At 59.6% G+C, this 27,820-nt stretch overlaps 1 protein-coding gene, 5 non-coding genes and 2 pseudogenes across 6 annotated transcripts in view; 7 read left to right on the forward strand and 1 right to left on the reverse strand.

The window, feature by feature from the left end:
* CRTAP (cartilage associated protein) overlaps window positions 1–11,575 on the reverse strand; it is a 36,129-nt gene extending 24,554 nt beyond the window's left edge. Inside the window, exons 1-3 of the mRNA XM_075921842.1 lie at window positions 10,917–11,575; window positions 3,826–3,975; window positions 914–1,085 (exon numbers count right to left, since the gene is read on the reverse strand). Of these exons, the coding sequence (XP_075777957.1) occupies window positions 914–1,085; window positions 3,826–3,975; window positions 10,917–11,390 (796 nt within the window). The 5' untranslated portion in view covers window positions 11,391–11,575. The remainder of the gene's footprint in view (window positions 1–913; window positions 1,086–3,825; window positions 3,976–10,916) is intronic.
* A 3,806-nt stretch (window positions 11,576–15,381) lies between these two features.
* LOC142827459 (5S ribosomal RNA) lies at window positions 15,382–15,500 on the forward strand. Its single transcript, XR_012902186.1, has one exon. It is a non-coding gene; the product is annotated as a 5S ribosomal RNA (ribosomal RNA).
* Window positions 15,501–17,027: 1,527 nt separating this feature from the next.
* LOC142827460 (5S ribosomal RNA) lies at window positions 17,028–17,146 on the forward strand. Its single transcript, XR_012902187.1, has one exon. It is a non-coding gene; the product is annotated as a 5S ribosomal RNA (ribosomal RNA).
* A 2,172-nt stretch (window positions 17,147–19,318) lies between these two features.
* LOC142827455 (5S ribosomal RNA) lies at window positions 19,319–19,437 on the forward strand. The gene has a single exon (XR_012902182.1). It is a non-coding gene; the product is annotated as a 5S ribosomal RNA (ribosomal RNA).
* A 1,531-nt stretch (window positions 19,438–20,968) lies between these two features.
* LOC142827461 (5S ribosomal RNA) lies at window positions 20,969–21,078 on the forward strand (annotated as a pseudogene).
* Window positions 21,079–22,604: 1,526 nt separating this feature from the next.
* LOC142827457 (5S ribosomal RNA) lies at window positions 22,605–22,723 on the forward strand. The gene has a single exon (XR_012902184.1). It is a non-coding gene; the product is annotated as a 5S ribosomal RNA (ribosomal RNA).
* Window positions 22,724–24,896: 2,173 nt separating this feature from the next.
* On the forward strand, window positions 24,897–25,015 carry LOC142827456 (5S ribosomal RNA). Its single transcript, XR_012902183.1, has one exon. It is a non-coding gene; the product is annotated as a 5S ribosomal RNA (ribosomal RNA).
* A 1,531-nt stretch (window positions 25,016–26,546) lies between these two features.
* Window positions 26,547–26,656, forward strand: LOC142827462 (5S ribosomal RNA; annotated as a pseudogene).
* The last annotated feature ends 1,164 nt before the right edge of the window (window positions 26,657–27,820 follow it).

Consider the following 27,820-nt stretch of genomic DNA (forward strand, 5'->3'; position numbering starts at 1 on the left):
CTGAGAGACTGGACAGAGATCCACAATGTTATTTTGAATAACCCTGAGAGACCTATGGAAAATTAGCAGATTACTGCACCTTTGCTATCACACTGAATTTAAAAACTTGGACTCACCATTAATGTATTTCATCTGCTTTGACCTCTCAATAAGTCTAATTTATTTTTCTTAGCTAATAAATCTTTAGTAGTTTACTAGAGAAACTCTGTCAACATTGTCATTAGTGTGACCCAGAGCATCCACTGAGCAGGATTAACCCTCGGGGCTGGAAGTAGCCTAATATGAGGTGATTTTTGGTTTTAATAAGCTTTCATCTCAACGTCTAGTTTGTCTGGGTGGTAAAGACAACTGGAGAATCTAAGGAGATTATCTGTGGCTCCATGGTAAAACAAATATAGTGATCAAGGACTACATGTTTACTATTATACCATCAGTCTGGGGTGACTACCCTCTTTCCTCACAGTCTGAGCTGAGGCTGGCACTCTGAATTGTAAACCATACAAGACAGTGTGGCTGAGGTTCAATAGCAACTAAAATGATCAGTGAGAAATGGGTTTGGATTAATATGCTAATAATATAGAGCAATTCTTATTATTTCCTAGGATGCTACTTAGGTATTTAGAAACATCAATACAGCTCACTATATTTTTCTCTATATGAAAACACTTCATTATGGATTTTCCATAATGTATAGAACCTATGCTTTCCAAGGGCAAGTTAGCTACTAGCGTGGCCACCTATAACTCTTCTTTAACATAGGCCCCCAATACGGCATTGGTGGGCCATTGTCCTGTGCAGGTCACCCTCCAAAACAAGGGGAATGAAAAGCACACACCAAGGACACACATTTGGAAACTAAAATGTGGATTGAAGACTCATTGTCCTAGGGCTAAGGTTACGGATGACCACCAACCTGCTATGGAAAGATAAAAATCTTTAAAATCTTTGATCTCCCTGGATCCTTCACAAGCTGCAAGGCAGTCATCATAGGATTTGAAGAAATCAGGAAGTGCCAGCTCCATATCGGAGATGGAGGTTCTCCAATTATCTCCATTGTACGCCCTCACAGCCCTGATAAAAAGAGTCTGAAAAACAAGCAGGAATGAGAAGTAGCCGTTTTTAACCTGTGGAAAAAGTAGCACCACTGTGGGCTCTAGTGAGGTTAAAAGAAAATGTTACTCTTGAATTATGGGGATTCTCAATTCTTTATTCAAGTAACATGTGGGAATAATAAGAAAGTTTAAGTAAGGGAGATCTTAAGGTATTTACTAGAAAGTGGGGGATGTAATCGTATTTCAGATTGCTGGGAATCTCAGATGATAGGTACTAAGCTTGTGGAACAGAGATTTCAGTGTGACCATGAGCCAGAATCAAATGACCTAATGAGAGTTCTAGGCAATGTTCCCTCTATTTTTTTTCTATCCACGTGTGGAATAAATGTTTGTGTCCTGAGGCATGTGTGAATATGCATCACAAGTAGAAACACATACGCCTGGCTGTAGGTGCCCTGCTAAATCGGCTGAATCTCTCCTGGGCAGCCGCCCAAACGCACAGCTATGAGGGAACACTGGTTTTAGGACAGTGATTCCCAACCTTTTTGATACCAGGGACTGGCAAATCCCATTCATAAACTTTTGGCAGACCAGTAACATTCTATTTGCATGTTTGCATATTCATTATGCAAATAATAAATATGCAAACATTCAAATAAAATGTTACCAGTCCATCAAAACCTCAGCCACCAGAGTCCCCCAGTGCCAGCCCTAACCCCTAGAGCCCACCCACCCCTCTACTACACCCCAGCACCAGCCACGGACCCGAGTCCCCTGCACCCAATCCCCCTAGTGCTAGCCTCCCGCTCTCAGAGCCCCCAGTGCCAGCCGCCCACCCCTTAGAATACCCCCACCACCAGACCCCCAGGGCCAGCCTCCTGTTTCGAGCCATACAGCATGCAACCCCCCCCCAGAGCTTCCCCCAATCTCAGTCCCCAAACCCCAATATTAGCCCTGTCCCCATAGCCCCCCATGCCAGCCCTGCCCTCAAAGCCCCCACCCAGAAGCCCCCAGCACTAGCCCTGCCCCCGGAGCCCTCAGTGCTTATCCCACCTCCCTCACCTAACCCTGCGCTGCCTCTCAGCAGCCAGCTGAGTGCTGCTGCCTGGGTTGCAGCTGCTCTAAGGCTGCCTTCCTGCTGCACAGCAAAGCGCTCTTCCGTGGCCGGGAACAGACCCTGCCCCTGCCTTGCCAGTCCCGATGACAGCCCAGTCCCCGAGACGCGCACTGGATCAGCAGTGTCTGCGGCACAGGCAACAGGGGTAGGCACACACTTCTGGTTAACGGCCTCCCCAGACCGTTAAAAGTTGGGGCCTAGAGTCGCAGGGTCACTCAGCCTGTGTGTGTCTCGGGCTCGCGGCACCCATGCAACAGCTGGGCGGTTCTGATACCCACTGGTGTGAGTCAGGGAGCCCGGCTCCACCCACACAACTCAAAATGGTGCTGCCGGCTGTGGTGCCCCTGGGACTTTGGGAAGCAGCCAGACATGTGGTGCAGGCCGGGGCTGGCAGGGGAGACCCTGCAGGGGAAGCTGGGCCCTACCGGAAGGGGGCGGAAATCATTGACATCCAGCACGGCTCTCCAAGGCCTCTAACCTGATCCTCCTCAATAATATCGATAAAGGCCGGGATGCTCATGGCCACAAAGGCTCCATTCTCTTGTCCCAAACACGCCACCCACAACGGAAAGGACACGGGGGCAGTCGCCTGCCATGAGGCTGCCGCCAGAGCTGGAACTCACTGGGAGAGGCTGGGAGGAGAATTTTTAGTGTGCGTGCAGGCGCAAACCTTGTAGGGAATGGAGCTCCCCAGTGGGTGGGGCTCATTAGCAGCTGGGGGCATGGCCTGGCAGAATGCTGCAGCCCGGCAGGCAGGGGTTTGCGGCCCACCACCAGTCCATGGATCAGTCTTTGGGAACTGCTGGTCTAGGATATGTCTGTGCTGCAAAGAAAAACCTGCATCACTCTGTCTCAGAGTCCAGGTCCATTCGCGGGGCTCAGGCTAAAAGCTAATAAAAGCAACATGAATTTCAGCTTGGGCTGGAACCTAGGCTCTGAAATGTGACAAAGGGGGAAGGTCTTGGAGGCTCTGCTTTAGCCCAAGTGGGACCAACTACACTGCTATATTTATCCCTGCAGCCAATGCCCAAGTAAATTTACCTGGGCTCAGTACTACGGGTTGTCTTTGCACTGTAGATGTATTCCTAGTTGTTTTAGGCCCTAATCCTGCACTTACACACCTGAATAACTTGGCATACTTATTTAGTCCTGTTGAGTTCACTACTCATATGCACAAAATTACTCGTGTGGTTAAATCTTAGTAGGATCTGACCCTCAGGTTGCACATATATAAAGGCTGCTAGGACTTCATGGTTTACTGTAAACTAAGTGGATGACATATCCACAGGAATAAAGTTCCATGTCAAAAGGAACAAGCTTTCACACTGATGTGCAAGTGGTATAGCTACATTTATTGTAATGAGGTGAGAGAGAGAAAGAGATCTTGAGATGAATTATAGGAAGGGATTTGTTACAGGAGAAAGAAGATTTTTGGCAGATGAGAAAAAGGAGACTGCCACAGGCACAAAAGGTAACATAACAGGATTTAACAGAGAATTGCAAACAAGTAAGAAGATGAGAGGGAATGGAATGGAAGGCAAGATAAGAGTTGAGAGCAAGATTATACAGAAGAATGAAAATCTTTAATCTAATGCATTGAGAAAGTCAATGGAGGTATAGTATACAATGAGAGCAGACTGCAGGTAGAGAACTTACCTCATATGACTTTGTCTCCAAGTCTTTTATATGCTCCTCGGCATCAGGCATGCTCTTGTAATAAGCCATATTCCTCTGCATCATCTCATCATTTGGGTGCTTCAGCAGAAATGTGTGAGCTGCTGCAATGGCTTTTGGAAGATTATTAGCCTAAGCAAGGAGGAGAACAAACTTACTGGAAAAGCTGCTTTTCTAAGTTATCTGATATTTGTCAGCCAGCTTTCCTTACATCTTATTGTATATATACTTGTTGTCACTTGGTAGAACTGATAAATGACCTCTGGGGACTTTTCACTCTGCATGCAAAGCAATATAACTCCATAATCAGGATGTCCATGTAAGGCTACAGCTACACTATGAATTTTTTCCAGAAGAGGAAATTTTTCTGAGGAAAAAGGGATCTTGCACAAAAGAGGGGTTTTGCACAAAAAGGTGTCATCTACACAGCACTTTTTTGCGCAAAAACCTCTTCCGCAAAAAGGACCAGAAGAGAATATGCAAATGAGAGTGTGAAATATGCAAATGAGCATACCATTTGCATTTCCTCTTCTGGAAAATATTCGTAGTGTAGCCATAGTCTAACAGACCAGGTAAAGGAACCAAAGTGTAGATTTAGTGGTGAACACCCAACAAAAAGAACTGTTATTTAAATAAAGAGAAGCAAATTTAACTCTGTAATAAGCAGAATAAAACACACATTAAACACTATTTTCTGTGCAGATTTGAAGAGGAATTGCCTCCAATGTTCTTTTTCAACAAAACTGTGTGGTGTGGTGTAGGGATGTGGAGGTTTAACTGATTAACTAGTAATTCTCACCCATCATGGGTTTTTCTCCCCAAACTAATAATAAGCAAAGATCCTGGCCAACACAGTCCAGTGGGCTCTTCATAATGCATTTAGTAGCTTATGCAAATATAATTATAATCAGGGCTCACCAATCGGCGGCGAGCCCCGCTTGCCAGCCACGCAGATCGCTCTGCACCGGCTCTTCTGGGTTGTAATCTACTCACCATGGCTGAGTAGATTACATTATTTGTCGAGCCCTGTTTATAATACTTACTAGAAGATTTACCAGGCATTGCTCAGATCCTTAACTCAATTAATTTTTGTCTTTTTGGAAAATAAAACGAAAATGTACATGCTTCATTTAAATCATTGCTGCGAGGTGGGGCTGGAGATGAGGGTTCAGTACGAATGCTTTCCCCAGGCAGAGCATTACCCCAGCTCCCTCTCACTGCAGCAGAGCCAGGTGAGAAGCACCTCTCTATGGGCACCTCTACACTGCAGGTCAAAAGTTGAATTAAAATATGCAGCTTCAGATACATCAACTGAGTAGCTGAAGTCGAAATAGCTTAATTTGGCTTTTGGCGCTGTCTACACAGCAGGAAGTCAAAGGAAGAACACTCTTCCTTCGACTTCCCTTACTCTTGAAATGAGGGTTATGGGAGTCAAAATAAGGGCTTGCTGTGTAGATGTGCACTATGGCTATTGCAGTTCCAGTGGGCATAGCCAGGGGAAAGGTACACATACCTCCCCTCCGGGAAGAGGTCCAGGTTTGTCTGCCCCCTGTGCTAAACATGGTAGAGTAAGGAATGCAGCAAACTTTCAACTTTCCTCTTGCTCCCTGACAAAGGGGAACAGCCAGAAATATCCCCACATGAATCAGTGTGGGAAAGGGGGAGGGAAAGGGGGTAGGAAACAGTGAACAACAGCCAGTCTGAGCTGCAGGCTCAGAGTTGACAGACACTGTAGGTAAATAAAGCAGCATGGGCCCATCAGCAGCTTACTTGGGTTGACCCAATTTGGGAACCACTGCTCTAATATATAAATATCCCAAAACAAACATGTACAAAACTCCAATATTTTTGCTTATAGAACTAAACATTTAATTCACACTGGTTAAAATAAGAGGATAAAGAGCACAAAACAGCCAGTCCCACCCTTAAGTATATCCTAGCTTCTGTGAAGCGACAACTGTCAAGTAGCTGGAATGTTATCAATAGCCTTCTTCACATATTGTGTGTGTGTAATAAGACCAGGCAGAGCAAATGCCAAGAATAAACTTAGCTGCACTTTCGTCAAATGTCCAGTTATGCTTCCTGTCTTTTACTTTACTCTTCAAACCTGTTTGCTGGTTTGGTTGATATTTATTTCTCTTTTCTTAGTCTATAATTTGTTTTTGATCTCAGTGTACCACATTTAAAAGAGTTGTACGCCTACTGAAGAAAGTAAACTCAGCAGAAATGAGAAAAACAAACCATGTCTTTCAAAGGAGCACATGCAGGAATAAGAATGTCTGCTTCCAGGATCTAAGACGTGGCAAAGTTTCTCTTCTACACACACATGAATAAATACTAAGTGACCTGAAAATTTTCATCCAAAGTTTCCCCAACAGTGGTGTTATAGAGAAAATAAAAGAAACATTCCTTCCTTAACAAAACCCTTCAGCTAAGAAACCGTTTGTTGGGCCTGCAGTGATTTATAGTTGTAAGACTCCTAGAACGCATAAGCCATGTAACGCTCTTACAGCTGATGACTGAATCAAAAAACAAATTAGAATACATTCTTCAAATGATTTCTCACATACTTTTGTTGCTGAAGTTAAGGCACTGATATGTTCCCTAGGAATTTACTGAATACTTTATATATAAACATTTTATGTCCCAGGCATGCTTGCTATCGTGATCACAAGTAACTTTATAAAGACTGCATACTCTGTAAAGCAAATGGGTGGTGAAGGCAAGTGTGGATTGGGGCAGGTGAATAAATTAGAACTGGTATGGTCAGGTATATATTGATTTGGGAATTAGAAGAGTGAGTATGTACTACTAACTCACTTTTGAAAAGATGTATTTGATGCCTCATGTCCTGCAACTTGTATCTTATAAAGGACTTACTAAGGCCTTATATTAGGGATGTGAAAGTGTAACCCTGTAAACAGTTAACTAATGAGCCTGGTTATATGCAGGCTCCCCTCACGGCATGCACTGGCTCCTGAGGAGCTGCCTGCTGCCCTGCGCTGCTGCCTCTGATATTGAGGCAGCAGCATGGGGCTGCAAGGGGGAGCTGGTATAATAGCAGCATAAGTCTCTCACTGAAGCTGGGCCAGTTGAAAAGTGCCTCTCTATGGCTGCTGCAGCTCCAGTTACACTGCTATAGCTGCCCCCACCACACAATGGGCAGCTCATCAGGGGTTGAATGTGATCTCCAGGAAATGTGAAATGGCCACATCTTGCCCAACACAGGGCAAAATGTGAATGTCCCAGCTCTCACTGTATTCAGCAAAGACAATGAGAGCCTGGAAAGTTGCTTGTCTGCCCCCTTTGGGTTTAGCACCAGGCCTGAGCCTGCTGTATTGCCTAGCTTGAGTTGAGGGGACACCAGGGACATGTACAAGAGGGTGGGAAATCATAAATTTTGCATGAAAAATAAAAATCGGCAATGAGTTCTGCACAAGTTCTGCGTGTGTAGTGGCACAGAATTCCAGCAACAATACAATGGGGCAGTTGGGGAGAGAAGAGCTGAGTGGTGTAAGGCAGGCACAGAGGTGAGATGACTTGGAGAAGAGTGAGGGAACACAGTGTTGTGATGAGAGCTGGTATATATTATAGGGACATGAGATGGGAGCATAAGGAAGGAGTGGGCTGCAGGACTTGGGGGTGAGATGACACAGTGAAGGCAGAGAGTGGGGCAATGGGCAGGCTGGCTGGGGGAGCCAATGGGAAAGATAACATGTAGGTGGGGTAGTGAGACATGGAGCAGGAGAACCTGTGGGAGAAGATAATTGTGGGGATTAGGGTGGGATAATCTGATGGGAGACGGGGGAAAACATATGAGAGGACTATAATATTTGAAGTTTACTTAGCCTGGGAAGGCATTGTGAATTAGAATGGGATGACCTGGGTGAAGGCCACGAAGAAAGAGATGATGCAATAGACTGTAGGAAGGGATGTCCTGGCAAAGGCAGTTTACTAAGGCTGGGGTGTAATAAGTAGGATAAAGGGTATATATTGTAAATTGGGGTGTACAAAAAGCCTGTAGGATATATGTGGGGAGATAATGGATAGGTGGTGCACTATTACCTTGAAGAAGGTGATTGGATATGGGGAACAGGACAGGCAATAGGGAGGAAGCAACCCAAATAGAGAGAGGGGGGAGTGGCACAATGAGGTGTACGATGAAGTGGCTGGAAATCCTGGAGGAAGGAATATATGGGGGAGGGAGGTGCAGCATTATACTGAAATTAAGGATGTTAAATATCAATTTACATGGTGAGTAGTTGATGGAATTTTGATAGGCACTTCTGCATTCCTTCTTTCTGGGGCTCTTGTACATTTCAAAGGAGGAAGGCGGAACTCCGTGTACAGCCCGGGGCCAACGGGAAGTCCCGCTGACTCCGGACTGCTGGTGGCGTGCCAGCTTTGAAACGTACAAGAGTCCCCAGCGGGGGCTCTTGTGCATTTCAAAGCAGAAGCTCCCTCCTGGTGCCTGGAGTCAGCAGATGACTCAGAGTCTCTGGCTAACCCCAGGCTCCATACTGTGCAGACACTTTGAAATGCCACGCGGAGCCCAGGGTCAGCTGGGGACTCCCCAGCTGATCCCAGGCTCCGTGCAGTATTTCCCCAGAACCTGGGATCAGCTGGGGACACCCCACATGACCCCAGGCTCTGCGTGCTGCGCTGGAACTCGGACTCAGCTGGGGAATTCCCAGCTGACCCCAGGCTCCACACAAACACTGCAGTGGCATTTCAAAGGGGCAGTGCCACACAGAGCCTGGGCTCAGCTGTGCGGTGCTGCCCCTTTAAAGTGTCGCTGGGGTGTTTCAAAGCGGCAGTGCTGAATGAAACCCGGGATCAGCTCTGTGCAGCACTGCTTTGAAAGCAGGAGCCCTGGATCAGCTGTGCAGTGCTGCTGCTTTGAAGTACTCCCTCCTCCTCCCCTCCCCCGCTTTGCTGCCTCTGATAGAGGCAGTGGGGGGGCAGGGATAGACTAGTTGAGTCAACTATCCAATAAGCAGGGCTCGACAAACAATGTAATATACTTGCCCGTGGCGAGTAGATTACACCCTGGAAGAGCCAGCGCAGAGCGACGATCTGCACATGCGCAGAGCGTAGAACTGCGTGGCTGGCAAGCAGGGCTGGCCGCCGCTCGGCGAGCCCTGCCGATAAGCATTTGACTAGTCGACTAGTCCTTAACATCCTTAACTGAAATACAGAGTGGAGTACATAAAATAGGAAATGGGCAAGGAGGGATGTGAGTGCAAGTAGTGTCTGTTTGGGGAAAGGGTGCAGTAGACATTATACTGGAAAATTACACTGGTATAAGGTGGGGGGATGTAATGGGATGCAGGGGCAGCAAGCCCTGGGATGTGTGACAAGGTCAGGGAGGCAATGGGCACAAAGTATGATGGGGTTGGGGCACTAACTGGGTGTAGGGTGGTGAGAGCATGACAGAGCAGCAAGCAGGATGTGTGTCATGTAGGGATGTTAACATGTACCCACACGATGAACTTGGGCTCATCCGTTAACTGTCTCATTACATGCAACCTCTCCCCTGTGCTGATACAGAGGCAGCAGTGCTGGGGGAGGGCTGGGGGAGGCTGGAGCCAGTACACATGGGGAGTCTGCTTTTAAGCCAGCTCCCTGTACTTGCTGGTTCCCATGGAGGGCCTGCAAGCGAGGGGGGAGGAAGGTGCAAACTAGTGCTTGTGAGGATACAGAAACAGCAGGGCAGGAGTACCAGATAGGATTGCCAGATAGTTTCACAAAAAATATTATACATGGCGGGAAAAAAATTTGGTCAAGCACAAAAGAAAAAAGAACCAAAACTTTGTTGACAAAAAAAAAAAAAAAGAAGCACAGCCCCTTTAAATTCCCACACACTCCCTCCGCCCCGCCCCCCCACCAGACCGAGGAAGAATGTCCCAAACCGCCTTCCGTCAGAGAAAAACATTTTACACGTCGGGTATTTTCTGTTTGTTTTTTTACCGGACAGAAAGTGCAAATACTGGGCTGTCCAGTCTAATACCGGACATCTGGCAACCCTACTACCAGAGCTGGTGCTGGTGGGGAGCTGGCTTAAAAGCTGGCTTCTCACTAGCACCAGCTCCTGTCTCCCAGCTGCATGTAAACGTAACTGCTGAAAATTTCAGCATTTTACACAAATAAATGCATTTTAACATCCCTAGTGTAATGTAGCAGTATGATAAGGGTGTTAAGCAGCACTGAGAGTGCGATTGGGCAGTGGGTCTGTGATGGGTGGATGGCAGTGGGGGTACTGTGGGTGAGATAGGCACCCAGTTGGGGCCACAGAATGTGTGATGGGGCAGAGACGCCAATAGGTGTGAGGACACTGGGGCTACATCTACACTGGAGCGATCTTGCGCCAGAGTTATGCAAATGAGGCTGTGTGGAATATTGACGAGCTTCATTTGCATATCTAATGAGCCGCCACTTTGCGGAAGAGGCTCTTGTGCAAGAAGGAGCTGTCTACACTGAAAATAATCAGCTCCTTCTTGCGCAAGAGCCTCTTTTGCAAAAATGGCAGCTCATTAGATATGCAAATGAGGCTCAGATATGCCACGCTTAGCCTCATTTGCATAGCTTGGCGCAAGATCGCGCCAGTGTAGACATAGCCTGGGTGTATAATGGGAGCACTGAGGGACAGAGGGTGCCCTGGAATCTGAGGGGGCAGCAGGTCTGGGGGCAAAGGAGGGGAAATGGTTATGTAACAGGGCTAGTGGTTGTATGATAAGAAAGTACAGCATGGATGGGCAATTGGGTGTATGGCAAGGCAATAAGTCATGAAGGACCATGAGTCCCTGGGTGTGAGACAGGGCAGTGGGAAACAGGGGGAAGCAAGATGGGTGCCAGCAGGGCACTGGGAGGCAGTGAGTGTACCACGCATACTGGGGATATGACGAGGCAGGGGGACTCTGGGGGGCAGTGAGGCAGGCATGGGGGGTATGACAGGGCAGCAGGCCACTGAGGCAGTGGAGCACGCGGTGTACAACAAGGCGGGGGCGGGGGGGGCTGAGTGCATGGCGGAGGCGGGGTGGGGGGTCCTGGGGGGGGAGCAGCGGGGGGCTCACCTTGTAGTAGGCGTACTGCAGGAACTTGTAGGGCTCTCGCTGCTGGAACTCGTCCAGCACCTCGCGGCTGGGCTGGGACTGGCGGAAGGCGGGCAGCCCCTGCTTGCAGCGCTTGAGGCACCGCGCCCGGTGCAGCACGTCGGCGAAGAGGCGCAGCTCGGGGAAGCCGGCGAAGCGGTCCGGGGAGCCGCGGGGCGGCAGGCGGGCGGCGCTGCAGTTGAGGTGGCAGAAGGCCTCGCTGTCCCGCAGCAGGCGGTGCAGCCGCATGCTCATCTCCAGGTAGCTGACGCTCTCGGGCCAGTTCTCGCTGCTGTACTGGTCCAGCCCGTAGCGATAGGCGGACTCCAGCGGCATCAGCTCGTCCCGGGGGAAACTCTTGAAGCTGTAGCGCTCGTACTGCGCCCCCGCGCCCGCCAGCAGCAGCAGCAGCAGCCCGAGCAGCAGCCCCGCCACTCCCGGCCGCTCGCCGCCCATCCTGCCCGCCGCCAGCGTTGCACCCCGTCCGGCCCGCACAGCTCCCAGCCCGGGCAGGATCCTGCGGGGAGGACACTGGCCCGCCCCCGCGCCAAGCGCCTGCGGGGGGAAGGGGAGAAAGCAGCGCGCCTGTCAATCCGCGCAGGAGGTGGCGTGTCAGAGCCAGGCATGGGCGGGAGGGGAAGAGGCGCCCGCCTGACTGCTGCTCCTGCCGGCAAAGGCCTTTTGAGTCCGTCCCGCTCCTTTTTGTCCTTTGGAAGGGACAGGATTTATGGGGGTCGCTGATAGACGTTGCACTCTGTGTTTTGGGGCTCGCAAGTGGGTATTCGTTGCCTTTGCTTGTCTTCTTTTAGTTTGCCAAAGGCATGGCTCATTGATTCGGTGCCGTTTTTGAGGTGGAGTTTCTGAAATTGTTTTGGGAGGTGCCCTGCAGTTTTATCTCGAATCCAATCTTTTAATAAACACACACACACAAATCCCATCTCACCCATTCAGCATCTAAGGACATGGCTACACTGCACGCTTATTTCGCAATGAGCCATTCCAGAAGCTATATTCCAAAACACCTTATTTCAAAAGAGAGCGTCCACACTACAGGGATGCCTCAAAATTAGTCTGAGGCAGGTTGCCCTAATGTGGGTGCTATCTTGATTTAGAGCCCCAGGAGGCACAGGAGAGGAATAACTTTCAAGATAGCAGCCGTGGAGCATGAATGCTGCGATTATTTCAAAATAGCTATTTCAGAAAAGGAGTTGTTCGTCATGGATTGAGGTTTACAGAAGTCAGAATAAGCTACCCATTATTTCAATATTATTTTGAAATAACGGCATTGCTATGTAGATGCTCGCATTGCTATTTCAGAATAACGGTACAGCGTAGCTGCACCCTAAGGCAACAACACCATCTCCGTGTGGTAAGACTACCACTGTCTATTGCTTGCCCAGGATTTTGGGTCAGAAGAGGGACCTTGGTCAGGGTCAAGAGGGCGCACAGTCTGAGAGGCCTTTAGGGTAGCTGCTTCAGGGAAGCCCTGTGAACAAAGCAGCACAAGGACTTTGGGAACCAGGCTCCAGCCCCCTCTGGTTTTCTTCTATCAGTGCCTGGTCTGGCAACAGGTGGCAGCAGGTGTGCTAGGCCAGTTGGCCAAAGTGGCGCTATGCACCCAAGGACTGCCTGCTGGCCCACCTGCTGCACTGGGGATGTGAATGACTAGTCAACTATCCGATAAGCAAATGCACTAGTTGACTAGTTGCTTCTCCCCACTTGCTGCCTCTATGAGAAAGAGGCAGCGAGGCGGGGGGGATGGGGAGGGGAGAGGAGAGGGTGCTTCAAAATGGCAGGCCACGTGAAGCCCTGTGCCAGACCCTGGGCTCCACACAGCACTATTGCTTTGAAACACTGCGTGCAGCCCGAGCCAGCTGGGGACTCCCTAGCTGGCCCCAGGCTACACGTGGAGTTTCAAAGCAGCAGCACTGCGTGGAGCCTAGGGTGGAACCCATGGAGTGGGGGACTGCTTGAGTTCCCGGCTGGCTCTGTGCTCCCATCAGCACTTTCGCTTTTGCAACGTAGCAACACCCCTGGGGTGCAAATTGCATTGACTATTCAGTTAGTCAGTTAACCTAAATTTAACATCCTTATCGGTCACGCTGCTGGGAGCAGGAGGCTAGGAGGGAAAGCACAAGGCTCACCGCACTGGGGGAAGCTTTTAGGGATGTGTCTACACAGCAAAGTTATTTCGGAATAACGTCTACACAGCAATTCCATTATATCAAAATAATTTCAAAATAATGGACAGCTTATTCCGACTTCTGTAAACCTATGTCTACAAAAAATAATGCCTATTCCGAAATAGCTATTTCAAAATAAGGCATGTGTAAGCGCTCCTCTTCTGCTATTTTGAAGTAGCCCCTCACTAGGGCCATTCTCAGTTATTCCTTCTGGGGCTCTAAATTGAGATAGCACATCTACATTAGGGAATCCTGCCTCTGACTTATTTTGAAGCTTCTTTGCATTGTAGACATGCTATTTTGAAATAAGCTGTTTCGGAATACTGTAACTATTCCGGAATAGTTTATTCTGAAATAACTGTGCAGTGTAGACGTAGCCGTAGGGTAGTTGCTCCAGGGAAGCCCTTTCCCAGCATGCCTCCCAGCCTTGGCAGCTGACCCACTTGAGGGAGAAAGGCTGCTGCTGCTCTAAGGTGGCCCTTGTGCCCAGGAAGACCAGTAAGTGGGAAGTTTGGTGCTTGTGGCCTTGGGCATGAGGAGGCAGTCCAGCCCACTTCTCCTGGGATGGGGGGTGGAGGTGAGGGAGCCTTGGGAAAGGGGTAAAGGATCCTCTGATGGCCAGCATCCCTGTAGCCCCAGAGAGAACATAGAGTACTAGTACACCCATTGAATCATAAGAGCCAGAACTATACCATATAGAAAAGATCCGGCCTTATTTCCCCTCCCCAAACAAATTCTAAAATGTAATGGAAATCATTTGTCTGGAATCCATCTCTAATTAAAAGGCCAAATAAATAAACAGATCCATGGCAAAGTTCTTCCAGTTTTAATAATTTACCATGTATAAATTGGTAACACAGGATATTTTAAAAAAATGATCAGAGTCTTCAGATATCTACAAAAATCCAAAAAATTTCTTAAAAGAATCCTTTTTCTTTCCATTACGTGAGCCATTGACACCTATGTAAACTGTCTTTGAAAAGTAATCATGCAAATGTTATGAGATAGGCCTATCCACATAATCCTTAGTCGCAAATGCAACCTAACTGCTTTACAATAGAAAAAACCCAATTCAAGAGGGCTGTGTCTAGACTGGCCAGTTTTTCCAGAAAATAGGATGATTTTCCAGAAAAACTTGCCAGCTGTCTACACTGGCCGCTTGAATTGCCGCAAAAGCACTGACGATCTCATGTAAGATTGTCAGTGTTTTTGTGGCAATACTATGCTGCTCCCATTCAGGCAAAAGTCCTTTTGCGCAAAAGGGCCAGTGTAGACAGCTCACCTTTGTTTTCTGCAAAAAAGCCCTGATCGCGAAAATGGCGATCGGGGCTTTTTTGCGGAAAAGCGCGTCTAGACTGGCACGGATGCTTTTCCGCAAAAAGTGCTTTTCCGGAAAAGCGTCCGTGCCAATCTAGACGCTCTTTTCCGAAAATGCTTTTAACGGAAAACTTTTCTGTTGAAAGCATTTCCGGAAAATCATGCCAGTCTAGACATAGCCGTGAAGTCAGATCCTGCATTAAGATCTACTAATACAGAATCTCTCTACCTTGTTGCACATTCCGCCTTCCCCACCACAGACGCTTGTTGCACTCTGTGTGTGTGAGTGTGTGCGTGTGTGTCTATGGAGCGGGCACGAGGCAGGCGGAGGGCGGGAGGGGCGGGTGTCCCCGGGGTGGCGCGAGCGTGCGGGGAGCGCCAGGAGCCGCCAGCAAAGCGGGGCGCGGGTGGGCTGCGGGCCGCCCCGGCGGGGTGCGTGCAGGCGAGGCGCCGTAGCGGCAGCGTGCGGGGCAGGGCGGCGTGGGGGCGCGGCGCGGGCTTGGGGGTCGGCCTTGGGGGCGTGGGACCGTGGCGCGGGCGAAGGAGAGCCTGCGTGGCGAGGGGGTAGCGGTGGCGGGAGCATGTGGGGCTCTGGGGGGAAAGGCTGAGGAGGAGGCGGGTGCGAGCGGGGCAGGGGCAGGGTTGCCAGGTGTGCGGTTTTGCAGCGGACAGTCCGGCATTTGAGCTTTTCTGTGTGGGAAAGAAATTTGAGAAAATATAACGGAGAAAATGTAAACGTGGAGTATTTTGTAAATCCGATGCCGTGTAGATTGTGCTGGGATGGCAAGCGCGTCGGGTACTTTTGTGGCAAGCCTCTGGTAAGCCCGGGCAGAGGGGGCGAGGGGGCGGGAGTCCCGCGGCGAGCAGGGGCAGGCGAGAGCGGCGCGGAGCCGGCGGAGGCGGGGCGCGGGCTTGCTTTAAAGGCAGGCACAGCGGCAGGCATCAACGTCTACGGCCATACCACCCTGAACACGCCCGATCTTGTCTGATCTCGGAAGCTAAGCAGGGTCGGGCCTGGTTAGTACTTGGATGGGAGACCTCCTGGGAATACTGGGTGCTGTAGGCTTTTTGCCGCCTCGGGCGGCAGGCCTCCCCCCGCAGGGCGCCCGCGCTTTTGCCGCCGCCAATCGGCTCCCCGCCCGGGCCAGCCGGGGTGCCCCAAAGTCCTTTTCCTCTCGCCTTCCAGCCCCCCTCCCCGTTCCCCACCGCAGCCGCCCGTGGCACTCTGCGTGCCGGAGTGTGCGCGCGCGCGCGCGCCTGTGTCTAAGGCATCTTCCAGCCCCGTCTCTTGTCGGCGGACTAACCCTTAAAGAGGCCTCGCATTGAACTGCTCTTCGAGGTGTGCCCCTGTGCCTACTCTACGGCCACATCGCGAATTCGTACCTCTGACCGAGCAGTTTGCTCCTTTTCGAGTCAGCTCTGAATTTGTTTCAGGCCCTCGGTTTTTTCCTAGGCCATTGGCGCCGAGCCTTCTGCGCCTAACGGACAGCCTGGCCCCGGCAGTGGCCCGCCCCCGGCCCCGTCTCCTTTTCCCCGACCGGCGCCTGCCGCGGCGACGGGCGGCAGCAGGAGCGCCAGGCCGCCTGGCCGAAGGGGCGCCCCGGGCCCGAGGCCTGCCTGCCTGCCTGCCTGGCCGCCTGCTGCCCCGGTCTGCCCGGGAGGGGAAGCCAGAAGGCTCGCCGCCCCGGGGGAAAGGGGGCGGGGCTTTGGGGGTAGCGGCTTCGGGGAAGCCCTTCGCCAGCACGCCTCCCCGGCCTCTGGCAGCCGGCCCCCTAAAACTGGAGCCAGAGAGACCGCTGCTGCCCTGAGGCGGCCCTCGTGCCCGGGGAGGCCGGGCGGCGGGTGGCCCCGGGGCTCGAGGGGGCGGCCCAGCCCGCCTCTGCCGGGACGGGGCGGGGCGGGGCGAGGCGAGGGGGCCCGTCGCGGGCGGCCTCCCGTTCCCCTCCCGGCCCCCCTCCCCGGGGCGGGCGCGAGGCCGGCGGAGGGGCGGGCGTCCCCGGGGCGGCGCGAGCGCGCGGGGAGCGCCAGGAGCCGCCAGCAAAGCGGGGCGCGGGTGGGCTGCGGGCCGCCCCGGCGGGGTGCGTGCAGGCGAGGCGCCGTAGCGGCAGCGTGCGGGGCAGGGCGGCGTGGGGGCGCGGCGCGGGCTTGGGGGTCGGCCTTGGGGGCGTGGGACCGTGGCGCGGGCGAAGGAGAGCCTGCGTGGCGAGGGGGTAGCGGTGGCGGGAGCATGTGGGGCTCTGGGGGGAAAGGCTGAGGAGGAGGCGGGTGCGAGCGGGGCAGGGGCAGGGTTGCCAGGTGTGCGGTTTTGCAGCGGACAGTCCGGCATTTGAGCTTTTCTGTGTGGGAAAGAAATTTGAGAAAATATAACGGAGAAAATGTAAACGTGGAGTATTTTGTAAATCCGATGCCGTGTAGATTGTGCTGGGATGGCAAGCGCGTCGGGTACTTTTGTGGCAAGCCTCTGGTAAGCCCGGGCAGAGGGGGCGAGGGGGCGGGAGTCCCGCGGCGAGCAGGGGCAGGCGAGAGCGGCGCGGAGCCGGCGGAGGCGGGGCGCGGGCTTGCTTTAAAGGCAGGCACAGCGGCAGGCATCAACGTCTACGGCCATACCACCCTGAACACGCCCGATCTTGTCTGATCTCGGAAGCTAAGCAGGGTCGGGCCTGGTTAGTACTTGGATGGGAGACCTCCTGGGAATACTGGGTGCTGTAGGCTTTTTGCCGCCTCGGGCGGCAGGCCTCCCCCCGCAGGGCGCCCGCGCTTTTGCCGCCACCAATCGGCTCCCCGCCCGGGCCAGCCGGGGTGCCCCAAAGTCCTTTTCCTCTCGCCTTCCAGCCCCCCTCCCCGTTCCCCACCGCAGCCGCCCGTGGCACTCTGCGTGCCGGAGTGCGCGCGCGCGCGCCTGTGTCTAAGGCATCTTCCAGCCCCGTCTCTTGTCGGCGGACTAACCCTTAAAGAGGCCTCGCATTGAACTGCTCTTCGAGGTGTGCCCCTGTGCCTACTCTACGGCCACGTAGCGAATTCGTACCTCTGACCGAGCAGTTTGCTCCTTTTCGAGTCAGCTCTGTATTTGTTTCAGGCCCTCGGTTTTTTCCTAGGCCATTGGCGCCGAGCCTTCCGCGCCTAACGGACAGCCTGGCCCCGGCAGCGGCCCGCCCCCGGCCCCGTCTCCTTTTCCCCGACCGGCGCCTGCCGCGGCGACGGGCGGCAGCAGGAGCGCCAGGCCGCCTGGCCGAAGGGGCGCCCCGGGCCCGAGGCCTGCCTGCCTGCCTGCCTGGCCGCCTGCTGCCCCGGTCTGCCCGGGAGGGGAAGCCAGAAGGCTCGCCGCCCCGGGGGAAAGGGGGCGGGGCTTTGGGGGTAGCGGCTTCGGGGAAGCCCTTCGCCAGCACGCCTCCCCGGCCTCTGGCAGCCGGCCCCCTAAAACTGGAGCCAGAGAGACCGCTGCTGCCCTGAGGCGGCCCTCGTGCCCGGGGAGGCCGGGCGGCGGGTGGCCCCGGGGCTCGAGGGGGCGGCCCAGCCCGCCTCTGCCGGGACGGGGCGGGGCGGGGCGAGGCGAGGGGGCCCGTCGCGGGCGGCCTCCCGTTCCCCTCCCGGCCCCCCTCCCCGGGGCGGGCGCGAGGCCGGCGGAGGGGCGGGCGTCCCCGGGGCGGCGCGAGCGCGCGGGGAGCGCCAGGAGCCGCCAGCAAAGCGGGGCGCGGGTGGGCTGCGGGCCGCCCCGGCGGGGTGCGTGCAGGCGAGGCGCCGTAGCGGCAGCGTGCGGGGCAGGGCGGCGTGGGGGCGCGGCGCGGGCTTGGGGGTCGGCCTTGGGGGCGTGGGACCGTGGCGCGGGCGCAGGCGAAGGAGAGCCTGCGTGGCGAGGGGGTAGCGGTGGCGGGAGCATGTGGGGCTCTGGGGGGAAAGGCTGAGGAGGAGGCGGGTGCGAGCGGGGCAGGGGCAGGGTTGCCAGGTGTGCGGCTTTGCAGCGGACAGTCCGGCATTTGAGCTTTTCTGTGTGGGAAAGCAATTTGAGACACTATAACGGAGAAAATGTCAACGTGGAGTATTTTGTAAATCCGATGTCGTGCAGATTGTGCTGGGATGGCAAGCGCGTCGGGTAGTTTTGTGGCAAGCCTCTGGTAAGCCCGGGCAGAGGGTGCGAGGGGGCGAGGGGGCGGCCCAGCCCGCCTCTGCCGGGGCGGGGCGGGGCGAGGCGAGGGGGCCCGTCGCGGGCGGCCTCCCGTTCCCCTCCCGCTCCCCCTCCCCGGGGCGGGCGCGAGGCAGGCGGAGGGGCGGGCGTCCCCGGGGCGGCGCGAGCGCGTGGGGAGCGCCAGGAGCCGCCAGCAAAGCGGGGCGCGGGTGGGCTGCGGGCCGCCCCGGCGGGGTGCGTGCAGGCGAGGCGCCGTAGCGGCAGCGTGCGGGGCAGGGCGGCGTGGGGGCGCGGCGCGGGCTTGGGGGTCGGCCTTGGGGGCGTGGGACCGTGGCGCGGGCGCAGGCGAAGGAGAGCCTGCGTGGCGAGGGGGTAGCGGTGGCGGGAGCATGTGGGGCTCTGGGGGGAAAGGCTGAGGAGGAGGCGGGTGCGAGCGGGGCAGGGGCAGGGTTGCCAGGTGTGCGGCTTTGCAGCGGACAGTCCGGCATTTGAGCTTTTCTGTGTGGGAAAGCAATTTGAGACACTATAACGGAGAAAATGTCAACGTGGAGTATTTTGTAAATCCGATGTCGTGCAGATTGTGCTGGGATGGCAAGCGCGTCGGGTAGTTTTGTGGCAAGCCTCTGGTAAGCCCGGGCAGAGGGTGCGAGGGGGCGGGGGCGGCAGTCCCGCGGCGAGCAGGGGCGGGCGAGAGCGGCGCGGAGCCGGCGGAGGCGGGGCGCGGGCTTGCTTTAAAGGCAGGCACAGCGGCAGGTGTCAACGTCTACGGCCATACCACCCTGAACACGCCCGATCTCGTCTGATCTCGGAAGCTAAGTAGGGTCGGGCCTGGTTAGTACTTGGATGGGAGACCTCCTGGGAATACTGGGTGCTGTAGGCTTTTTGCCGCCTCGGGCGGCAGGCCTCCCCCCGCAGGGCGCCCGCGCTTTTGCCGCCGCCAATCGGCTCCCCGCCCGGGCCAGCCGGGGTGCCCCAAAGTCCTTTTCCTCTCGCCTTCCAGCCCCCCTCCCCGTTCCCCACCGCAGCCGCCCGTGGCACTCTGCGTGCCGGAGTGCGCGCGCGCGCGCCTCTGTGTCTAAGGCATCTTCCAGCCCCGTCTCTTGTCGGCGGACTAACGATTAAAGAGGCCTCGCATTGAACTGCTCTTCGAGGTGTGCCCCTGTGCCTACTCTACGGCCACGTAGCGAATTCTTACCTCTGACCGAGCAGTTTGCTCCTTTTCGAGTCAGCTCTGAATTTGTTTCAGGCCCTCGGTTCTTCCTAGGCCATTGGCGCCGAGCCTTCGGCGCCTAACGGACAGCCTGGCCCCGGCCGCGGCCCGCCCCCGGCCCCGTCTCCTTTTCCCCGACCGGCGCCTGCCGCGGCGACGGGCGGCAGCAGGAGCGCCAGGCCGGCTGGCCGAAGGGGCGCCCCGGGCCCGAGGCCTGCCTGCCTGCCTGCCTGGCCGCCTGCTGCCCCGGTCTGCCCGGGAGGGGAAGCCAGAAGGCTCGCCGCCCCGGGGGGAAGGGGGCGGGGCTTTGGGGGCAGCGGCTTCGGGGAAGCCCTTCGCCAGCAGGCCTCCCCGGCCTCTGGCAGCCGGCCCCCTAAAATTGGAGCCAGAGAGACCGCTGCTGCCCTGAGGCGGCCCTCGTGCCCGGGGAGGCCGGGCGGCGGGTGGCCCCGGGGCTCGAGGGGGCGGCCCAGCCCGCCTCTGCCGGGGCGGGGCGGGGCGAGGCGAGGGGGCCCGTCGCGGGCGGCCTCCCGTTCCCCTCCCGCTCCCCCTCCCCGGGGCGGGCGCGAGGCAGGCGGAGGGGCGGGCGTCCCCGGGGCGGCGCGAGCGCGTGGGGAGCGCCAGGAGCCGCCAGCAAAGCGGGGCGCGGGTGGGCTGCGGGCCGCCCCGGCGGGGTGCGTGCAGGCGAGGCGCCGTAGCGGCAGCGTGCGGGGCAGGGCGGCGTGGGGGCGCGGCGCGGGCTTGGGGGTCGGCCTTGGGGGCGTGGGACCGTGGCGCGGGCGCAGGCGAAGGAGAGCCTGCGTGGCGAGGGGGTAGCGGTGGCGGGAGCATGTGGGGCTCTGGGGGGAAAGGCTGAGGAGGAGGCGGGTGCGAGCGGGGCAGGGGCAGGGTTGCCAGGTGTGCGGCTTTGCAGCGGACAGTCCGGCATTTGAGCTTTTCTGTGTGGGAAAGCAATTTGAGACACTATAACGGAGAAAATGTCAACGTGGAGTATTTTGTAAATCCGATGTCGTGCAGATTGTGCTGGGATGGCAAGCGTGTCGGGTAGTTTTGTGGCAAGCCTCTGGTAAGCCCGGGCAGAGGGTGCGAGGGGGCGGGGGCGGCAGTCCCGCGGCGAGCAGGGGCGGGCGAGAGCGGCGCGGAGCCGGCGGAGGCGGGGCGCGGGCTTGCTTTAAAGGCAGGCACAGCGGCAGGCATCAACGTCTACGGCCATACCACCCTGAACACGCCCGATCTCGTCTGATCTCGGAAGCTAAGCAGGGTCGGGCCTGGTTAGTACTTGGATGGGAGACATACTGGGTGCTGTAGGCTTTTTGCCGCCTCGGGCGGCAGGCCTCCCCCCGCAGGGCGCCCGCGCTTTTGCCGCCGCCAATCGGCTCCCCGCCCGGGCCAGCCGGGGTGCCCCAAAGTCCTTTTCCTCTCGCCTTCCAGCCCCCCTCCCCGTTCCCCACCGCAGCCGCCCGTGGCACTCTGCGTGCCGGAGTGTGCGCGCGCGCGCCTCTGTGTCTAAGGCATCTTCCAGCCCCGTCTCTTGTCGGCGGACTAACGATTAAAGAGGCCTCGCATTGAACTGCTCTTCGAGGTGTGCCCCTGTGCCTACTCTACGGCCACGTAGCGAATTCTTACCTCTGACCGAGCAGTTTGCTCCTTTTCGAGTCAGCTCTGAATTTGTCTCAGGCCCTCGGTTCTTCCTAGGCCATTGGCGCCGAGCCTTCGGCGCCTAACGGACAGCCTGGCCCCGGCCGCGGCCCGCCCCCGGCCCCGTCTCCTTTTCCCCGACCGGCGCCTGCCGCGGCGACGGGCGGCAGCAGGAGCGCCAGGCCGGCTGGCCGAAGGGGCGCCCCGGGCCCGAGGCCTGCCTGCCTGCCTGCCTGGCCGCCTGCTGCCCCGGTCTGCCCGGGAGGGGAAGCCAGAAGGCTCGCCGCCCCGGGGGGAAGGGGGCGGGGCTTTGGGGGCAGCGGCTTCGGGGAAGCCCTTCGCCAGCAGGCCTCCCCGGCCTCTGGCAGCCGGCCCCCTAAAATTGGAGCCAGAGAGACCGCTGCTGCCCTGAGGCGGCCCTCGTGCCTGGGGAGGCCGGGCGGCGGGTGGCCCCGGGGCTCGAGGGGGCGGCCCAGCCCGCCTCTGCCGGGGCGGGGCGAGGCGAGGGGGCCCGTCGCGGGCGGCCTCCCGTTCCCCTCCCGCTCCCCCTCCCCGGGGCGGGCGCGAGGCAGGCGGAGGGGCGGGCGTCCCCGGGGCGGCGCAAGCGCGCGGGGAGCGCCAGGAGCCGCCAGCAAAGCGGGGCGCGGGTGGGCTGCGGGCCGCCCCGGCGGGGTGCGTGCAGGCGAGGCGCCGTAGCGGCAGCGTGCGGGGCAGGGCGGCGTGGGGGCGCGGCGCGGGCTTGGGGGTCGGCCTTGGGGGCGTGGGACCGTGGCGCGGGCGCAGGCGAAGGAGAGCCTGCGTGGCGAGGGGGTAGCGGTGGCGGGAGCATGTGGGGCTCTGGGGGGAAAGGCTGAGGAGGAGGCGGGTGCGAGCGGGGCAGGGGCAGGGTTGCCAGGTGTGCGGCTTTGCAGCGGACAGTCGGGCATTTGAGCTTTTCTGTGTGGGAAAGCAATTTGAGACACTATAACGGAGAAAATGTCAACGTGGAGTATTTTGTAAATCCGATGTCGTGCAGATTGTGCTGGGATGGCAAGCGCGTCGGGTAGTTTTGTGGCAAGCCTCTGGTAAGCCCGGGCAGAGGGTGCGAGGGGGCGGGGGCGGCAGTCCCGCGGCGAGCAGGGGCGGGCGAGAGCGGCGCGGAGCCGGCGGAGGCGGGGCGCGGGCTTGCTTTAAAGGCAGGCACAGCGGCAGGCGTCAACGTCTACGGCCATACCACCCTGAACACGCCCGATCTCGTCTGATCTCGGAAGCTAAGCAGGGTCGGGCCTGGTTAGTACTTGGATGGGAGACCTCCTGGGAATACTGGGTGCTGTAGGCTTTTTGCCGCCTCGGGCGGCAGGCCTCCCCCCGCAGGGCGCCCGCGCTTTTGCCGCCACCAATCGGCTCCCCGCCCGGGCCAGCCGGGGTGCCCCAAAGTCCTTTTCCTCTCGCCTTCCAGCCCCCCTCCCCGTTCCCCACCGCAGCCGCCCGTGGCACTCTGCGTGCCGGAGTGCGCGCGCGCGCGCCTGTGTCTAAGGCATCTTCCAGCCCCGTCTCTTGTCGGCGGACTAACCCTTAAAGAGGCCTCGCATTGAACTGCTCTTCGAGGTGTGCCCCTGTGCCTACTCTACGGCCACGTAGCGAATTCGTACCTCTGACCGAGCAGTTTGCTCCTTTTCGAGTCAGCTCTGTATTTGTTTCAGGCCCTCGGTTTTTTCCTAGGCCATTGGCGCCGAGCCTTCCGCGCCTAACGGACAGCCTGGCCCCGGCAGCGGCCCGCCCCCGGCCCCGTCTCCTTTTCCCCGACCGGCGCCTGCCGCGGCGACGGGCGGCAGCAGGAGCGCCAGGCCGCCTGGCCGAAGGGGCGCCCCGGGCCCGAGGCCTGCCTGCCTGCCTGCCTGGCCGCCTGCTGCCCCGGTCTGCCCGGGAGGGGAAGCCAGAAGGCTCGCCGCCCCGGGGGAAAGGGGGCGGGGCTTTGGGGGTAGCGGCTTCGGGGAAGCCCTTCGCCAGCACGCCTCCCCGGCCTCTGGCAGCCGGCCCCCTAAAACTGGAGCCAGAGAGACCGCTGCTGCCCTGAGGCGGCCCTCGTGCCCGGGGAGGCCGGGCGGCGGGTGGCCCCGGGGCTCGAGGGGGCGGCCCAGCCCGCCTCTGCCGGGACGGGGCGGGGCGGGGCGAGGCGAGGGGGCCCGTCGCGGGCGGCCTCCCGTTCCCCTCCCGGCCCCCCTCCCCGGGGCGGGCGCGAGGCCGGCGGAGGGGCGGGCGTCCCCGGGGCGGCGCGAGCGCGCGGGGAGCGCCAGGAGCCGCCAGCAAAGCGGGGCGCGGGTGGGCTGCGGGCCGCCCCGGCGGGGTGCGTGCAGGCGAGGCGCCGTAGCGGCAGCGTGCGGGGCAGGGCGGCGTGGGGGCGCGGCGCGGGCTTGGGGGTCGGCCTTGGGGGCGTGGGACCGTGGCGCGGGCGCAGGCGAAGGAGAGCCTGCGTGGCGAGGGGGGTAGCGGTGGCGGGAGCATGTGGGGCTCTGGGGGGAAAGGCTGAGGAGGAGGCGGGTGCGAGCGGGGCAGGGGCAGGGTTGCCAGGTGTGCGGCTTTGCAGCGGACAGTCCGGCATTTGAGCTTTTCTGTGTGGGAAAGCAATTTGAGACACTATAACGGAGAAAATGTCAACGTGGAGTATTTTGTAAATCCGATGTCGTGCAGATTGTGCTGGGATGGCAAGCGCGTCGGGTAGTTTTGTGGCAAGCCTCTGGTAAGCCCGGGCAGAGGGTGCGAGGGGGCGAGGGGGCGGCCCAGCCCGCCTCTGCCGGGGCGGGGCGGGGCGAGGCGAGGGGGCCCGTCGCGGGCGGCCTCCCGTTCCCCTCCCGCTCCCCCTCCCCGGGGCGGGCGCGAGGCAGGCGGAGGGGCGGGCGTCCCCGGGGCGGCGCGAGCGCGTGGGGAGCGCCAGGAGCCGCCAGCAAAGCGGGGCGCGGGTGGGCTGCGGGCCGCCCCGGCGGGGTGCGTGCAGGCGAGGCGCCGTAGCGGCAGCGTGCGGGGCAGGGCGGCGTGGGGGCGCGGCGCGGGCTTGGGGGTCGGCCTTGGGGGCGTGGGACCGTGGCGCGGGCGCAGGCGAAGGAGAGCCTGCGTGGCGAGGGGGTAGCGGTGGCGGGAGCATGTGGGGCTCTGGGGGGAAAGGCTGAGGAGGAGGCGGGTGCGAGCGGGGCAGGGGCAGGGTTGCCAGGTGTGCGGCTTTGCAGCGGACAGTCCGGCATTTGAGCTTTTCTGTGTGGGAAAGCAATTTGAGACACTATAACGGAGAAAATGTCAACGTGGAGTATTTTGTAAATCCGATGTCGTGCAGATTGTGCTGGGATGGCAAGCGCGTCGGGTAGTTTTGTGGCAAGCCTCTGGTAAGCCCGGGCAGAGGGTGCGAGGGGGCGGGGGCGGCAGTCCCGCGGCGAGCAGGGGCGGGCGAGAGCGGCGCGGAGCCGGCGGAGGCGGGGCGCGGGCTTGCTTTAAAGGCAGGCACAGCGGCAGGTGTCAACGTCTACGGCCATACCACCCTGAACACGCCCGATCTCGTCTGATCTCGGAAGCTAAGTAGGGTCGGGCCTGGTTAGTACTTGGATGGGAGACCTCCTGGGAATACTGGGTGCTGTAGGCTTTTTGCCGCCTCGGGCGGCAGGCCTCCCCCCGCAGGGCGCCCGCGCTTTTGCCGCCGCCAATCGGCTCCCCGCCCGGGCCAGCCGGGGTGCCCCAAAGTCCTTTTCCTCTCGCCTTCCAGCCCCCCTCCCCGTTCCCCACCGCAGCCGCCCGTGGCACTCTGCGTGCCGGAGTGCGCGCGCGCGCGCCTCTGTGTCTAAGGCATCTTCCAGCCCCGTCTCTTGTCGGCGGACTAACGATTAAAGAGGCCTCGCATTGAACTGCTCTTCGAGGTGTGCCCCTGTGCCTACTCTACGGCCACGTAGCGAATTCTTACCTCTGACCGAGCAGTTTGCTCCTTTTCGAGTCAGCTCTGAATTTGTTTCAGGCCCTCGGTTCTTCCTAGGCCATTGGCGCCGAGCCTTCGGCGCCTAACGGACAGCCTGGCCCCGGCCGCGGCCCGCCCCCGGCCCCGTCTCCTTTTCCCCGACCGGCGCCTGCCGCGGCGACGGGCGGCAGCAGGAGCGCCAGGCCGGCTGGCCGAAGGGGCGCCCCGGGCCCGAGGCCTGCCTGCCTGCCTGCCTGGCCGCCTGCTGCCCCGGTCTGCCCGGGAGGGGAAGCCAGAAGGCTCGCCGCCCCGGGGGGAAGGGGGCGGGGCTTTGGGGGCAGCGGCTTCGGGGAAGCCCTTCGCCAGCAGGCCTCCCCGGCCTCTGGCAGCCGGCCCCCTAAAATTGGAGCCAGAGAGACCGCTGCTGCCCTGAGGCGGCCCTCGTGCCCGGGGAGGCCGGGCGGCGGGTGGCCCCGGGGCTCGAGGGGGCGGCCCAGCCCGCCTCTGCCGGGGCGGGGCGGGGCGAGGCGAGGGGGCCCGTCGCGGGCGGCCTCCCGTTCCCCTCCCGCTCCCCCTCCCCGGGGCGGGCGCGAGGCAGGCGGAGGGGCGGGCGTCCCCGGGGCGGCGCGAGCGCGTGGGGAGCGCCAGGAGCCGCCAGCAAAGCGGGGCGCGGGTGGGCTGCGGGCCGCCCCGGCGGGGTGCGTGCAGGCGAGGCGCCGTAGCGGCAGCGTGCGGGGCAGGGCGGCGTGGGGGCGCGGCGCGGGCTTGGGGGTCGGCCTTGGGGGCGTGGGACCGTGGCGCGGGCGCAGGCGAAGGAGAGCCTGCGTGGCGAGGGGGTAGCGGTGGCGGGAGCATGTGGGGCTCTGGGGGGAAAGGCTGAGGAGGAGGCGGGTGCGAGCGGGGCAGGGGCAGGGTTGCCAGGTGTGCGGCTTTGCAGCGGACAGTCCGGCATTTGAGCTTTTCTGTGTGGGAAAGCAATTTGAGACACTATAACGGAGAAAATGTCAACGTGGAGTATTTTGTAAATCCGATGTCGTGCAGATTGTGCTGGGATGGCAAGCGTGTCGGGTAGTTTTGTGGCAAGCCTCTGGTAAGCCCGGGCAGAGGGTGCGAGGGGGCGGGGGCGGCAGTCCCGCGGCGAGCAGGGGCGGGCGAGAGCGGCGCGGAGCCGGCGGAGGCGGGGCGCGGGCTTGCTTTAAAGGCAGGCACAGCGGCAGGCATCAACGTCTACGGCCATACCACCCTGAACACGCCCGATCTCGTCTGATCTCGGAAGCTAAGCAGGGTCGGGCCTGGTTAGTACTTGGATGGGAGACATACTGGGTGCTGTAGGCTTTTTGCCGCCTCGGGCGGCAGGCCTCCCCCCGCAGGGCGCCCGCGCTTTTGCCGCCGCCAATCGGCTCCCCGCCCGGGCCAGCCGGGGTGCCCCAAAGTCCTTTTCCTCTCGCCTTCCAGCCCCCCTCCCCGTTCCCCACCGCAGCCGCCCGTGGCACTCTGCGTGCCGGAGTGTGCGCGCGCGCGCCTCTGTGTCTAAGGCATCTTCCAGCCCCGTCTCTTGTCGGCGGACTAACGATTAAAGAGGCCTCGCATTGAACTGCTCTTCGAGGTGTGCCCCTGTGCCTACTCTACGGCCACGTAGCGAATTCTTACCTCTGACCGAGCAGTTTGCTCCTTTTCGAGTCAGCTCTGAATTTGTCTCAGGCCCTCGGTTCTTCCTAGGCCATTGGCGCCGAGCCTTCGGCGCCTAACGGACAGCCTGGCCCCGGCCGCGGCCCGCCCCCGGCCCCGTCTCCTTTTCCCCGACCGGCGCCTGCCGCGGCGACGGGCGGCAGCAGGAGCGCCAGGCCGGCTGGCCGAAGGGGCGCCCCGGGCCCGAGGCCTGCCTGCCTGCCTGCCTGGCCGCCTGCTGCCCCGGTCTGCCCGGGAGGGGAAGCCAGAAGGCTCGCCGCCCCGGGGGGAAGGGGGCGGGGCTTTGGGGGCAGCGGCTTCGGGGAAGCCCTTCGCCAGCAGGCCTCCCCGGCCTCTGGCAGCCGGCCCCCTAAAATTGGAGCCAGAGAGACCGCTGCTGCCCTGAGGCGGCCCTCGTGCCTGGGGAGGCCGGGCGGCGGGTGGCCCCGGGGCTCGAGGGGGCGGCCCAGCCCGCCTCTGCCGGGGCGGGGCGAGGCGAGGGGGCCCGTCGCGGGCGGCCTCCCGTTCCCCTCCCGCTCCCCCTCCCCGGGGCGGGCGCGAGGCAGGCGGAGGGGCGGGCGTCCCCGGGGCGGCGCAAGCGCGCGGGGAGCGCCAGGAGCCGCCAGCAAAGCGGGGCGCGGGTGGGCTGCGGGCCGCCCCGGCGGGGTGCGTGCAGGCGAGGCGCCGTAGCGGCAGCGTGCGGGGCAGGGCGGCGTGGGGGCGCGGCGCGGGCTTGGGGGTCGGCCTTGGGGGCGTGGGACCGTGGCGCGGGCGCAGGCGAAGGAGAGCCTGCGTGGCGAGGGGGTAGCGGTGGCGGGAGCATGTGGGGCT

The sequence above is a fragment of the Pelodiscus sinensis genome, chromosome 2 (genome assembly GCF_049634645.1).
Source record: "Pelodiscus sinensis isolate JC-2024 chromosome 2, ASM4963464v1, whole genome shotgun sequence".
Lineage (NCBI taxonomy): Eukaryota > Metazoa > Chordata > Testudines > Trionychidae > Pelodiscus > Pelodiscus sinensis.